Source organism: Dryobates pubescens, chromosome Z (assembly GCF_014839835.1).
Source record: "Dryobates pubescens isolate bDryPub1 chromosome Z, bDryPub1.pri, whole genome shotgun sequence".
Classification (NCBI taxonomy): domain Eukaryota; kingdom Metazoa; phylum Chordata; class Aves; order Piciformes; family Picidae; genus Dryobates; species Dryobates pubescens.
In genome coordinates, this window is record NC_071657.1 from 129,819,025 (window position 1) to 129,834,033 (window position 15,009).

At 37.9% G+C, this 15,009-nt stretch overlaps 1 protein-coding gene across 2 annotated transcripts in view; it reads right to left on the reverse strand.

Moving 5' to 3' along the window:
- Positions 1 to 435: 435 nt before the first annotated feature.
- TAFA2 (TAFA chemokine like family member 2) overlaps positions 436 to 15,009 on the reverse strand; it is a 202,489-nt gene continuing 187,915 nt past the window's right edge. Inside the window, exons 5-6 of one of the 2 annotated variants that reach the window (XR_008463121.1) lie at positions 10,583 to 10,830; positions 437 to 2,705 (exon numbers count right to left, since the gene is read on the reverse strand). Coding sequence is in view for 1 of the 2 variants with exons in the window: in XM_054179065.1 (XP_054035040.1) it covers positions 2,694 to 2,705 (12 nt within the window). In the remaining variant the exon portion in view is untranslated. Of the gene's footprint in view, positions 2,706 to 10,582; positions 10,831 to 15,009 lie in introns of both variants that reach the window. The other variant, XM_054179065.1, reaches the window with a different exon arrangement.

A 15,009-nucleotide genomic window follows, 5' to 3' on the forward strand; every position in this document is an offset into this window, starting at 1 on the left:
ATCCTCTCTCCGTGTCCTAAGTTCGGACTGCGGCAACTCGTGGAGCTGAAGAGGCTGCCCAGAGGACAACATCTCATCTACATCCAAAGCTGCAGCACCTTTCTCCACAGTCTCACACTGTCTTGGGGGGTGAGGGGTGTGGTAACATAATTCCTTTCCTCTTCTCTCTCCCTCTTCTCTCTCTCCCTCTCTATTTTCTCGCTCTCCCTTTCTGACCCATCCACTTTATTTGTGTAATAAATAGTCTAGCGGTTGATATTTTGGCCTCATTTGTGCCTTTAATTTCATAACATGGGAATATTCAAAAGAACTGAGTCTCTTTCCCTCTCTGGACCGAGGCAGCTATGCACTCAGAAAAAGGACTTTTCAAAGTGGCAGGAGATCTTCTCAGATCTGAAGAAATACAAAAGCCATGTAACTGAAAAAAAAAAGAAGTTATTTTGTTCCCTGGGTAAACAGCCATACGTGGAGCTCTCTTTTATATTACAATTTTATTCACTTGCTATAAATATTCACAACATTCATCTACTGCAGATCATCTATTCAGCATATTTGAAAATCCATTTATTGTCACGTATTGATATGCATGTGTTACACTTGTATATGATACAGTATTTTCAGTGTTGGCTTAAGAACAAAGAAACAAGGTAAACAAATATTGAGAAGCATGATGTAGATTTTTGACCAACAGGAGGTCAGATTCAGATTTTACAAAACAGCACATTTACACTTTGCTCTGTTCCAGACACTCTCTTTAAGATGCTGCCTTCTGTCCTGCACCTGGTAACGTAAATTCATACAATATTAATCCATCCTAAAATACTGAGATACCTAGCTGCTGCTACAAACAGTTTATCCCAATTAAATTTTAATCAGAACAGAGTATCTTTCCCTGCCAGCATTTTTTATTATTTCTCAGCAGAATGATAGGATACACTTCTCAATTTTATTCCCAACAGTCATTTATTTTATTTAAGCTCTCCTGTACAATGATACAGCAGAGGTAATGAAATGGTTTGGGGATCAGCAGGGGCTACTGTGACAGGCAGAGCACCCCAGGGTGTTCATCCATCATAGAACTTCATATGTAATTACCTAGCCATGTCAATGGCTTGTAATGATAAAATAATTTCCCTCTTTTTCTGGGAGTCTGGGAACCACACAGGACGTTTAAATGAGCTTGCCCCGCTATATTTTTGACTGCCATAAAGTTGTGGTGTGGTTGTCCCTTTCAATGCATCAAAGTACACAGTCAGAACTCACTCTCCCTCTCCAGTCAGCATGCTTATGCAGGGTCACTAAAAGGAATTGCCAAATTTCTGTTGTACTGATATTACAGAGATGCTACAACATACATTAAATGGAGTATAAAATTATACATTCTGTAACAACTTAGAAAAAAGCTCATAGATGCTTAAGGCCTTTAAATATTGAGGATTTGTTTTGTTTGTTTTTTCATGTAACAGCACATCACTAAGTTCAAAAATTGATACTGAAACAAAACAAACAAAAAGAAAGGTAAATGTGATGTTGGCAAGGATCATATGTAAACTGGATGACTGTAAGCAAGCAAAATTCCCACAAAGTAAACCTGGGAGGGCACTAGGACTTTTTTCCTTTGTAGCAAACAGACTGAGCAGACATCTACATAAGCATCCAACAGTACTTAGGGTCAAGCAAGAGATTTTATTGTTTAATAAAAAGACAAAATATCTGAATTATTACCATCCAATTTCATAATTGCAAAACTCATTTACATCCCTGCCTACATTTATTGAAAAAAAAAAAAAAACCCAACAAAATAATAGATGAAACACTGTCATTGACTCCTTACCGTGAATTTCAATGAATTCAAGGTTGGGAAAGCAAAATACGTATTGGGAACAGCCACCTCCTTCAGACTGAATAGAAATGTGTATCTTAAGCTATAAAATGCCAGATAATGGAAGTGGTAATTGAGTTTTGACCACTGCTTTTTTAAACTGCCAAAGAGCTGCAGTAGTTGGTTAGCCTTAGGGAAACATGTCAACCTGACTATACATTCTAGTATGACTGATGTATTCGGGTAACTATTACTTGTCAACAATAATTATTAACAATGGATATATATTTCCATTCCTATAACAAAAACAACTTCAAGATGTTTAAATATGTACCTTTGAAAGCTCCAAGGTTAGGATACAAATAAAAATGTCTAAAACTGCGCCATGCCAGAGGACAATTTGTGCAACGGAAATGTAATTAAAGCAGCGTGCAGTCCCACTAGCAATCTGAGTGGTGGACCTGGGATCATTTTAGAGAGAAGGAACCCACTTATTGTGGAGGTTGACTTCATCAAGATGAAAAGCCACCAGTCTGGAATGGAGAATCCGAAAGATTGCTGCTTTTCTGCACCTTTGGAATATCAGTTCTTGTGATTACAGCTGCAAATTCCTCAGCAAGTGCAATTTTACAGGTGTACACAGTTCAATCAGTTGAAATCTTTGTGAACACAGAAGTTCAGAATAACTTTCCAGTAGTTTTGATCTCAAGGCTGTCGCTGATTGCAAGTCAGGTTCTCACAGAAACAATTGGTTCTGAAGGATACACCCCAGCAGTATAAAATTTCACTTCGAGGATTGCCTGAAGGAATGAAATTCCTATGTGTTGCATTTAATGTTATCAGCCTTCAGACTGACTTGATTTGTCTTTAGCTATCGGGTTACCTGTAAAGAAAAAGAAAATCAGAAAATCAAAACTGTACTTCCAAAGTACTGGGAACTGAGACTGAACTGTAAGATCTCTATCCTGCAAAGCTCTTGCAATTCTTTTTACATAAGTGAATAATTCTCAATGGTTTTACATGGGGTTGCTCCCCATCTTAAATTACATGTTTTGGTGCTTTGCTGGAATTGGATTTGATCAGGAGAAACTGAAACATGACCAGGCTTGAAAGTAAAAAACCAAAATTAACAAATTGAAATCTGAAGGTCATAAATTACCAACCCACAAATATCAAGAGCATTGGTTTCAAGGAAAATTTATGTTCATCCTTTTCAGTGTTAGAACTTCTGTATGGCAACAACTATGCTTTTAAAATATTAGCAATTGAGTATTACAATGACTGATACTGGAGATGTATTCTTCCATTCTTTGCATGATACTTTAAAACACTACCACAGAATGATTGAATCATTTAGGTTGGAATAGGGAATGTCCTGCTAAGGGCTAAATGCATCTTAGCAAGCAACAATCACTTAGTGGAGAAACAGAACCAAAATCATGCATACATAAACAAGAGAGATATATCCTGTTATTTGCAAGGTACAAAAAAACTGCCAAGGAGTGGCAGAGTGGTTTGACCTAGCCTAACATGAAACAAGAGTGGAACAGCAGGACCACAGAGAAAGTGTAAGACAGAGCATTTCACAGTAATGAGACTTTCCCTGTGTCTGATTTGGATTCTACACATAAAATAAATAAAATAAAATAAAACAAATCCATCATATCAAAGAAAAACAACTTTGAGGAATATTTCTGCTGTGTCAGTGGATACAATTAATGATCATGTTGTATTTTAATATCAAATTGTATCAAGGTACCACATCTCACCTCTTGAGGAACAAGCCAGTGGAACTTCACAAGAACACTCTATGACATGAAGGGGCATATGCTTTTAATTTTGGTCACAGAAAGAAGGGTCATGCTCCTTAATGGTGGAACATTCTTTTTGCCTTCAGCAAAACTGTTTGCATACAGCTCTTGTCGGCTCTGCAGAGCATGGACATAGAGCAGAATATTAAAAAGACTCTTCAAGGTGTTCATTGCTTCACTCTGCCTTCCCCAGCAGTTGTTTCTATGAGCTGCATTTAAGAAGGCAATAACGAAAGTGTGCTTTGTGATTTTTATGATACATGGGTTTATTTATGCCACTGCTTTTAGTTTGTTTTGTTCCAGCTGTTAGAAACAGCCCCACGTGAGCCGCTTCCATAGAGGAAGATTGCCTGAAAAAATTAATTAAGAATTAATTTTAAAATCGGGGAACATATTTCTATGCCAAAGCTCAAAAGGCTGTTATTTATTTTTGTCATATTGTAACAGCTGGAATTCTACTCGGGGACCTAGGTGCCACTGAGCTATATACTGCAAAATACACATCTTCTAATCCTGGTCAGTTGTGGATTTTACTAGCTTCTCTTGAAAGCTCCCCAGCAAAAGGACATACATAAAACTACTGGAGAGAAGCCAGTAAAGGGCCACTAAAGCAAATAAGGGACTACAGCATCTTCGTATGAAGAAAGACTGAGACAGCTGGGACTGTTTAGCCTGTAGAAGTGGGGGATCTCATCAGTGCATGTAAATACCTGATGGGAGGGTGCAAAGAACAGGGAGACAGTCTCTCTTCAAGTAGTTCCCAGTGACAGGATAAGGGTCCAATGAGCACAAACTAAAGCAGAGGAGGCTCCCTCTCAGGAAAACATGCTTTTTACAGTGAGGGAGATTGACCACTTGCACAGGTTGCCCAGGGCATTGTGAAGTCTCCATCTTTGAAGACATTCAAAAGCCATCTAGTCCTGTGCCACCAGCTCCAGGTGGATCTCTGCTTGAGCAGGGAGTTTGGATGTCCAGAGATACCTTCCAACCACAACCACCCTGTGACTTGTTATTTCTATTACATCTGTCTCTGTCAATGCATAGGCTAAGGTGATAAACTGCAGCTAGCAGAGTACTTTCACACACAGGTGACTGCTGAGTTACATGGATGTTTGGAATTGTCAATGTGCTCTCTTCAGTCACAAACTCAGAACCATTACAATCTGCAGGCCTCTTTGCTCCCCCTCATCTAGCCCTGTAACTGTGTGGTGAAAACATCCCTCAAAAAGCAACATACACTCTTACATAGAATAAATAGGTGATATAAAAAAGAAAAGAAAAAAAAAGCCTTGATAGCCATTCAAATCTCTGCTCTCTAACAGGTGGCTAACCACATACCAAGGTCATTTTGTTTATACAGATACACAAGCAGTCAAGCTGCATACTTCTAATTTTTGGATGATTACATGACTGTGGTTTTTAACTGCTTTCCCTTCACAGATTTTTTACTACTCTGCCTGCCTCTTTTTCTTTTTTTTTTCAATTTATTTCATCTTTTTTTTTTCTTTATTTCATCTTTCTGTTAACTTCCATGTCACACAATCACACAATGTGTCCTACTTGTGAGCCACAAGCCGCCCAGACCAAAAGGAGAGAAAAGTTATTTTGTCCAAGGTATTTTATCCCTTCCAAAGGAGTAAAATAATAAATGCTCCACACTAGATTGGAATTTTAAATGGAAATTCTATTTACAAATATATACAAAAGGTATTCAGGTAAAGGGAATACATTTGGGCTCATCAGGACAAAACCTTACAGATCCTTCCAGAAACCTCCACCCCACTCAGCCTCAGCAAGCCTAAGAGTAGCCAAACTGCCCAGCCCTGCTCCTGTCCTCCCCCTGCCACACACACACTAGATCCAGGCCTTCTACAGGCTTCAACAGACGCAGCATTGTAGCTGGAAATTCACTGCCAGCCAAGTCTAGGAGAAAGCCTCTTCCCCACAAACCATAAAGTTTGAGTGTACAGCACTTAAAGAGAGAAATACAGGAAAATTAAATAGAATAACAGATTACAATATCCTGAGATGAAGTAGAATAGAATAGAATAGAATAGAATAGAATAGAATAGAATAGAATAGAATAGAACAGAATAGAATAGACCAGGTTGGAAAAGACCTTTGAGATCATCGAGTCCAACCTATCATCCAACACTGTCTAAGCAACTAAACCATGGCACCAAGCACGCCATCCAGTCTCTTCCTAAACACCTCCAGTGATGGTGACTCTACCACCTCCAACGGCCAGTCACTCTTTCTGTGAAGAACTTCTTCCTAACATTCAGCCTAAACCTCCCCTGGCACAGCTTCAGACTTTGTCCTCTTGTTCTGGTGCCATCCCCTTGGGACTCTCCAGCCTCTGGAGTAATTTTCTCTGTGGCTATACCAATTAACTCTTGACTTCCCCTAACCTACAACACAGTGCTGCTCTGAGTACCACACATGGTGATCCACATTTCCATATATGTAGGAAGGTAATACTTGTTGTGTGCAAACACTGTCCCGCTGTTAACATTAATGAACGTTATATATCCATACACATTAGGGAGAGCATAAACATCCTGGATGCTAGAGGCAGTTTGATAAAGTAGCAATGAAAATTTAGCTAATATGCTTCATTTTGGATGTAGCAAAAGTCATTTGGTTTGAGTGGCTGGGAAGTAGGGTACTAGAGGAGAAGGGGATTGATATCAGTGTGTGTCTAACCTGAATAGGTGCAAACCAACTCTAATCAATTTTCCAGTTAATAATTACTATGTATGGAAAATTAACTTTGCTTCTGTTTAGCAATACAAATGCAAAAAAGGACATAAACCCTTTAGCAGCCTAGGTGTTGATTTGAATTAATTTGTTCATTCTTGGAACATAATTACTCTCTTTATGGTAATACATTTTTGCACATGGTTGTTATATCATAAATACAATGCGTCAGACTCTCTTCACTTTCTTGTACTAAATATGCAATTAAAGTACAATTACTCTGCAGTTGTAGACTTTTTAATTCAAATTAGTGACTGGCTGCTGAAAATTGGCAATTGCATGTGAACTCGCTTTTTTGTTTTAAAACAACAATATGTAATTAAATGCAAATGAGTTTTTCACATTTCTTCTGCTTGCTAAATGTTCAGAACAGACTCAGGTTTGGGGCAAAACAATTTCGCCAGGGTAACCCAGAATGGAATAGAGAGGAAAAGACCTCATAGCTAACACATTAGAAAAGCTATCAGCTCAAGAGATTTTTTCTGGGTAGCCTCCATTCTGGTGCCGCTGACAATGGATGAAAAATGTCCTGACTGGTGAAATCCCCACAGCTGATGAATACATCCAATAATATCATCTATTTCAAAAGAATAGATTCCCCATAAAACTACAGCCTGATATTTTTATTTAAGGATTCCTTCTGCCTTGGAAGAGGAAGTGAGAAAAAGCAACACTCTAAAATGTAATGAATGACTGAGAGAATATTCCCTGAATAATGAAGCACTTTTCTTTACTTTCCTGTACCTAAGCATCAAATTTACAGGATCACAAATAGGTATAGTACAAATCATCTAATCACTAATTATTTGCCAACTACAAAGTAGTTTATACATGTAAATTAGGAACATAATTACTACTTAATAAAGTTAGAAGAAAACAGCAGTATGCTGAATTAAATGTGTTCTGGAACATTTTGTAATGCAACTTTTTAAATGATTTGGTTTGCGACTGAAATATTTTTCAGTCTTTTTCAATGCTCATCACAAACCATACACAAAATCTGCATTAAAAACAGACTCGAGTCGGCAAAGTCAAGCACTTGAAAATTAGCAACTTGCTTTTCTATGGGTGCCCTTGAAACTTCAGTTGTCTCTCTTTTACATCATGTAAAGTAAAGAGCAAAGTTGAGGGGAGGAGTAGTGTTGGATAGAAGCCTACTAGCATATCATCAGGACTATGCATCAATGTGAATGCAGAAAGGGGCAAATTTTAAAGCCAGTGTTTCTTCTATCTGCAGATTGTTCATCAGTATTATGGACTCCCTGTTCCAGGTTTTCACTAAAGAATATAAATAAACACAAGTAACAGAAAGAGCTTATTAGAAGTTTTTAAGCCACTCTCCCCCAAGCCTGTAGCATTGCAAGGGGTTGTTGTGACCCAAGTGCAGGAGCCAACACTTGTCTTTGTTAAACCTCATACAATTGACCTTAGCCCATTGATTTAGTTTGTCCAAATCCCTTTGCAGAGCCTTCCTACCTCCCAGAAGATCAACACTCCAACCCAGTTTGGTGTCAACTGCAAACTTACCGAGGGAGCATTCAATCCCCTTGTGCAGACTATTGATATTAAAGCAAAGTGCCCCCACAACAGAGCCCTGGGGAACACCACTTGTGACCAGCCACCCACTGGATTTAACTTCATTCACCACAACTCTGGGCCTGGCCATCCAGCCAGTTTTTAACCCAGAGAAGCATCCACCCATCCAAGTCATGTGCAGCCAGTTTCTCCAAGAGGAGGCTGTGGAAGACAGTGTCAAAGGCTTTACTAAAGTCCAGGTAAACAACATACACAGCCTTTTCCTCATTCAATAAACAAGTCAGCTTCTCATAGAAAGACATCGGGCTCGCCTTTCATGAATGCACGCAGACTGCGCCTGATATCCTCAAGACAAGGAAAAGCCATCGTGACACTTCTATAAGCTATTAAAGGTCTGTGGGAAACACAAATGGTGTGGGGATTTTTTCTGGAAAAATAAAAAGGGTCTCACAAATCTATTTAATGACCAACATGACACAATACAGGTAATGCTGCAAGAATCCCTTAAATAAATGCTTTAAGAAAAAGGTCTAAGAAATTACTTGAAGCGATGCCTAGCTATGGATTGTCCATGAAGACATGGAGATAAAACAAAGATCTTGTACCAAGGCAGCCCTTATTTGTATGCAGCACATTTCCATCAGTTTTGTCTCTATGCTTATATTCTTTCTTACACTGTACATAAAGAGACCACAGGAAAAAACCCTAACAAAACACAGTCAACAACATGATTCTTTAGCAAACCTTTCCTGATAAGGAATGGACTTGAAGAGGGCTATGTCAGTCATATTTTTTCCATGACATAAGTAACAGTTTGGGTAGTGAAAATCCAATATGAATATCACAGTGAAGAGACAGAAAGGCCCATGCAACAAGAAACAAATACCTGCCAATGCATGTATTCAACTTCTGCACTCTGCAAATGGAGTTGAGGTTGGAAATAAATCTTTTGAACAGATGGAAGTGCACTGTTTCCTTGAACTTCAAAATGTATACGTGGCTTACAAAAGCAAATGACAATTTGCATTGCCACTTGTGCATGTCTACTGACTGAATAGTTCACCTTGCAAGTTTGGAATGGGCTTCAGATCTAATACTACTGCCTTGTTAGTGATACTCAAAAGTACTTTGCAAATGTTAACAAAAGAAAGGCTCACAGTTTCCTCACAGCTTGAGAATCCTGTGACTTCTTACCTACAGAAGTGAGGTTGATGGTAAAAAATAGCTGTAAAAGACTTTTTTACAATAGGAGTCCATATGCATATGCACTTAACAGCAGAGAGGTGCGGATTTGGATGTTCATGGTAGATAATTAAGTTGCTGGGCTAGCAAGAAACCATTCCAAAAGTATGAGAAATTTTAAGGTGATTCAACCATATTCCAAGGGTATACTTGATAAACTATGCTTGTTTCAGTATCACAGACCACCATTTGACTTGGAGTAATGACAGATGGCAAAATTTGCGTGATTTGTGAACACTTAGGAAAACAGACATTTAATGACAGTTGTATGACTTCATTTACCTTTAGAGAAGATTATATATACATGTTGACAAACATATCTGAACTCTTCAGATATTTCATAAAACTTTGACCCTATCTTACTTTTGATATCAAGACTCAAGGGCTTTAAATGTTTTCCTTCACTTTACTTTAGTCACTTTAATATGAAAAGTGTTATTTAAATCTTCCCAAGCCTGTAATGGAGCAATTTGGAATTCTAGATGTTTGGGTCTGTCTTTCGGCAAACATCTCTAGCTCATTTTATTAATTAAACAGGACATTTCCCAGTACACTTAAATGGCTCAGAAGTTTCCCACATCTTTGATAACCACCAGACTCTGAAGCTTTTAATTCTTTCACACTTTCATTGCGCTGCAACTAATCAGAATTGCATTTGTGGTAATTCTTGTGCGCAAGACCTTCCATTAGAAAGACATAAAACTGATTTTGCACCGTGTCATTTGAAGTAGAATTCTGTATTTCTTGTTTATCCACTGCTCTTAATTATTTCAGCAGGAGATTTTTGATGTTAAAGTGAGGACCTAGACAGTCAGTGTTAAAAATTGTAATTAAAACTAGAAGGATTCAGAAAACTTTCACACATAAAACAAGGTTTCCATTTGCTCTAAATAATCTTAAAGTTAGCAATAGAAAAATAGGCAAAGGAAAAATACTTTAGAGCATGGCACAAATTCATGAAAATGACAGAATTCTTCATCTAAATGTGGCTTTAAGATTAGACAGACAATGTGTAGAATTCCTGAATTTTAAGAAATCCAATATGGGAGGCAGAGCTTTTAACTACAAAGTGGCATTCAACAATGTACCAAGACACGCCTTCTTTCTCAGTGCTATTCACTTCTCCAGAGCATCTGTTGCTTTCCCATGATAGTAAGTTAAGTTCATCAACTGAGTCTACCTTTAAAGGAGGGTGAGTGAAGACATTTTAAGGCTCCGACAAGCATCTGACTGACACACAGAGTCTGCTTAGGAGCGCAATGCAAACTCTTCCTTCAACCACCCTCCTGAAGCTCTGCCCAAATAATTCTGTCCACGATTCAGGGGTGTCTGCAGCAAACTAAGCCACTACAATGAGGAGTAAGGTACAACAATTCCTCTTAATACTGTGTAAACCTGTATTTGTACACACCTGCTGCTCTGTGAGTAATAAACCAGGACTGGAACACATTTTCTGGAGTGGTTTGACTCTTTATTCCTCAACGAACGTTCTGGCCCTTCCTTAGAATCCGACCAAGACTAGGATTCATCACAACTAGTGCTCCAACATGGAGCCAGAATATTTTGTGTGTGTGGAAAAATCAAAATTTGTCATCAGGCACAGCAGAAACCTCCTTTCTCTACTTCTCCATTCGGACTTGAGGAGTTTTACACGTTTGCCTAAGAAACAAACACAAGTCAAGTACTACACTCTTACGTTACAGAAAACAAAACTGGGAGAGATGGAACTTTCTTTAACCAACATGGAAAAGTACAAAAAGACAGGAAAAAACATACTTCAGAATCAGAGCAATTTTTTTAGCAAAAGAGCATGGTCTCAAAAACACTCTCAAGCAATAACAGTAACCCCAGAGGAAAAAGTTTAAACATACTCAAAATCAAACTCATTGATTTGTCACCACAAGCAATAGAGAGTGATGGATAAGATTCAGTTTTGCAAGTATATCAGCAATCTTTAACTATGATAAAACAGTAATTGAAAAGTTTTCTGTAAATAAGTCCATGGACAGACCTGTGGTACAGAAAAAAAGCAATGAAGTAGAATACAGTTCCTTCTAAGTTAGAGATTTGTGTTCTTCCCATACATGTTTAAAGCAAATAAACAAGTAAATAACCCCAAGTAAATGTTAAATAAACATTTGAAGCTTGAAAAATGTGAGCATTCTGAGCAGAACTTTACTTAGAGCAATTTCTGTGCTTAGTAGGTTACAGGAAACATCATAAAATAATAACACATTGCAAAAGACAATACTCAATTCAGACAACTAGTTTCTTATCTAGATATTTGATGTAGTTTCTGGACCTGCTGATAGTATTTGCTTGCAAAAAGGGCTGCACAGTACCTCAAAAGATCATCTACATTTCTTTAAATAATGCTTACAAAATGGCTATTACCTTTCCCCCCTCCCCCCTTTTTTTTTTCCTTTAGTTTTTTTTTAACTTACATGTGATGCTGTAGATCATTAGAACCATACATTACAAGAACAAACTCATCTCCTCAATAACTTGTTGTTTGAATAAAATCTCTACGCTTTCAAATACCATTTCCTTGAACCTGGTAGTTTACAACATAAACTGGGACAATTATCATAGTGTATATCTGATGAAGACATGAGAGTTCCATCAAGGCTAAATCAAATTAATTTGCTCTTCCAAACTGACTTCCTGATTATTCTCCTCCACTACGGTGCACATACCTAAACTTTGACAATGTTTCTATAACTCAGCAGAAAAATTAAGTTTTAACTTGACAACAGCTTTATATCAAAGGAAGACTTAAACATAAACCTTATTTCACTTTCTGTAACAGATAATTACTGTAGCTATTCAGACAAGGATATATCTTCTTGAGGTTTTGTGGTGATCACAACTCCATAGTGGGACTGCAGCACGGCGGCATAAATGACTGCAAGAAAATTAATTAAATAAATATAATTTTCTTCTCTATTACACCACATAGCCCACACAGTTATCTCAACTGGAAGATAAAAACAATCTCCTTACTTTCTACTGATGAGGGAACTGAAGAACAATAAAGAGTGAACGCTACACCCTCTCAAATGTGAGAAAGCAAATGGAGAAGGAGGGATGGGAACAGAGTCCTTACATCTTTGGCTTTGTCTGAACTCACTTACCTAAAGAAAAGCCTACTGGTTTTCTTAATGAGAAAGAAAACCCTGTGACAAGAAGTTTCCTGTGTTTAATACTCTAAAAAATGGAAATAAATAAATAAATAAATAAACACACCATGTTCCCCCCACCCCAGCCTTGCTTTAAAACTAGGTTGAGGCTTGAAATTGCCTGGTAGGTATCACGGATTTTCATCTTTTAATATATATTTTTCCAAAAACTGAGTAAGATTGAAGTTCAAAATATCCCCACTATAAAATCAGGTAGTCCAAATTCAGAACATTGGAAATATTTTTTTTCTTCAGATGTTTGGGTGTGCTATTTTTTCTGGGATTTTGGATGGGCAGTAACGAGCCATTTTGATGAGACCAAAACAGAAATGTAAATCATTTCCTTACCTGAAATTTTATCTTCTCTATGTGGGTACCTGCTGCTCTGTTAGTGCAGTACTGATGTGTTTTCTGCCTTTGTCCCAAGCTTCAGAGATTCCTCTGGTGATTTTTCCCCACTTTCTTACCAGCTTCCACTGCTGGCATTTTGAGGTAGTGCACTCACATTTGGCTCCAGGAATAACTGCCACAGCTGAGGGAATATAAGACAACTAAAAAACAAGTTAGAAACAGCAGAGCAATATCCAGCCAGGAAAAAAAAAAACTGTTTAAAAGCAAAGAATCAGTCATCAACTTGAAACCCTTTGATCATTGTCCTTTCTCTTTCCATCCATTTAGAATCTATTCCATATGAAGAAAAGATTTTCCCATGCTTGGATAAATTTTAGGCAAGGAGTTGGTACCCATTCAGAGAATCTAAAATTATTTTAAGGGAATTCAATTGTAACTTTCTCCAGTATGAGTACCCATCATGCCATCAGCCTAGCACAGATAAGAAACAGAAGAAAGGTGGCAGATTTGGAGGATTTCAGAAAAATCCCTGTCACTCTGTCTCAAGTCTTAATAGAACTGAGGAAAAGGAAGATTCATGGCTTTTCCACCTGAAAAGCTGTCATGGACAATCATTTAGAAGGATTTCTTATTGCCCAGGAGAAAATACATATAGTCTGATTCATTAAGAAGTAGTCAAGATTATGGTTGCTGATCCCCAGAGAAAAAGAAGGGGAAAGGGCAACCAGTGCCATCAAATTAATAAACATGAAACATAGAGTGAATCCACTATCCATGCTGGATGTTCCACATAGACGAAAAACGTTCACTGTCAGTCTTGTGTTTTCACATGGAATGGTCACAGGTTTCTGTGGCATTCTTGGAAGAAGATACCATAACATACAGGTATTCCAGCAAATTTTGGCTTTGATGCTTTTCTCTGGCATTTTTTTCTGAATGCATGATAAACTGAAGCAAGTTGCTAGCATCATTCCTGAATTCACTAGAAATGTCTTCTTGCTTAAGTGTTATGCAGATTTCCAGTGGAAAGCTACAACTGCTTATAACTCCTCTGTACCGAGGAGCATCTTGATACTGTTTTAGAACTTCACAGTACACAGAAAAGATGTCTCCTGTCAAGAGGGAAGATCACTTCTGGAAATTTAAGCAAGAACCTGCTTAATGTCAATTTAATTTGCCTGTCTTAAAGGACATGACCAGCTGTGTTCATACCTGTGTCTTCTCATTATCTTCTGACAAGTATGTGACCCACGTATGAATCAATCAGTGGTTAATCACAGTTAGTCACTGGTATCCTAAAATCTCAAATCATGAAGGAAAGACTAAATGGCTCTGAAAAGTTTGTTGCCTTCAAATTTCAGGAATGTGCATACAAATGATGTGCTTTGAGGTCGAGGGAGAAAAAGGACTCTGGCAATTTCTTGAATGACTCTCTAAAAGAAATAGGCTTGGCAAGTATCAGCTTCAAATTTGCCATGTTGAATTTTTTTTAGGAGAAGGGCTCCTGTTACTCTTTTGCACTTTGAAAATGTTGACCATTATTAACAACTGGCATCAGAATGATGCCTTGAAAATTATACATTTGGTATGCTCTAATTTTCTAAGAAGGTGACAGGGAGGCAGGAGAAAGATATCTCAGAATTCTAGAGGAACTACTTTGATTTTTCAGTGCATTTGCCTGAATTGGTAACAGCACAAGCAGACATAAGGTCCTCTGGTCTTCTTTTGGCAGGGACATGTTCCTGAGCCACAATGTTTGAATTCAAGGTGAATGAACAAACTGTTGTTCTTCTAGCTGGCATCACCAAGATATTTTCTGGCATTCCTGAAGTGGCAAAGCTGTTTTGAACTTCTTAAAATATGCAGCTCCATTAAAACTGTCAATTTTGCTGTTACTACTGAGTTGAAGATACAGTCTGGTTAGACACAATCCATTGTTTCCTTGAGATCATATTCATCCTCATAAACTGGAGATACCCTTCTGGCTTTGGAGGTCTTGCCAGTGTAATTCTACAGGTCACATCATACAAATCAGTCGTGGTGAACTGATATATTGTAGCTTCCTTCAGAATCTTCACTTCAAAGCTCTATGACACTTGCAGTTACGAAAGTGGATGAATGACAGAACTGCAAGAGCTGAGAAGGAATCCTAATAATGCAGTTCATTTTATAGAACATATCAAGTCCTTTGGAGTCTTGTCTCCATACACAGCAGTAGAGTACTTCCTAAGATAAAGCCACTATTCACCAAGGCAGACGGAGTCAAGCACAAGCTATGAAAAAAGGCAACACTTTGAAATTCTTCTGG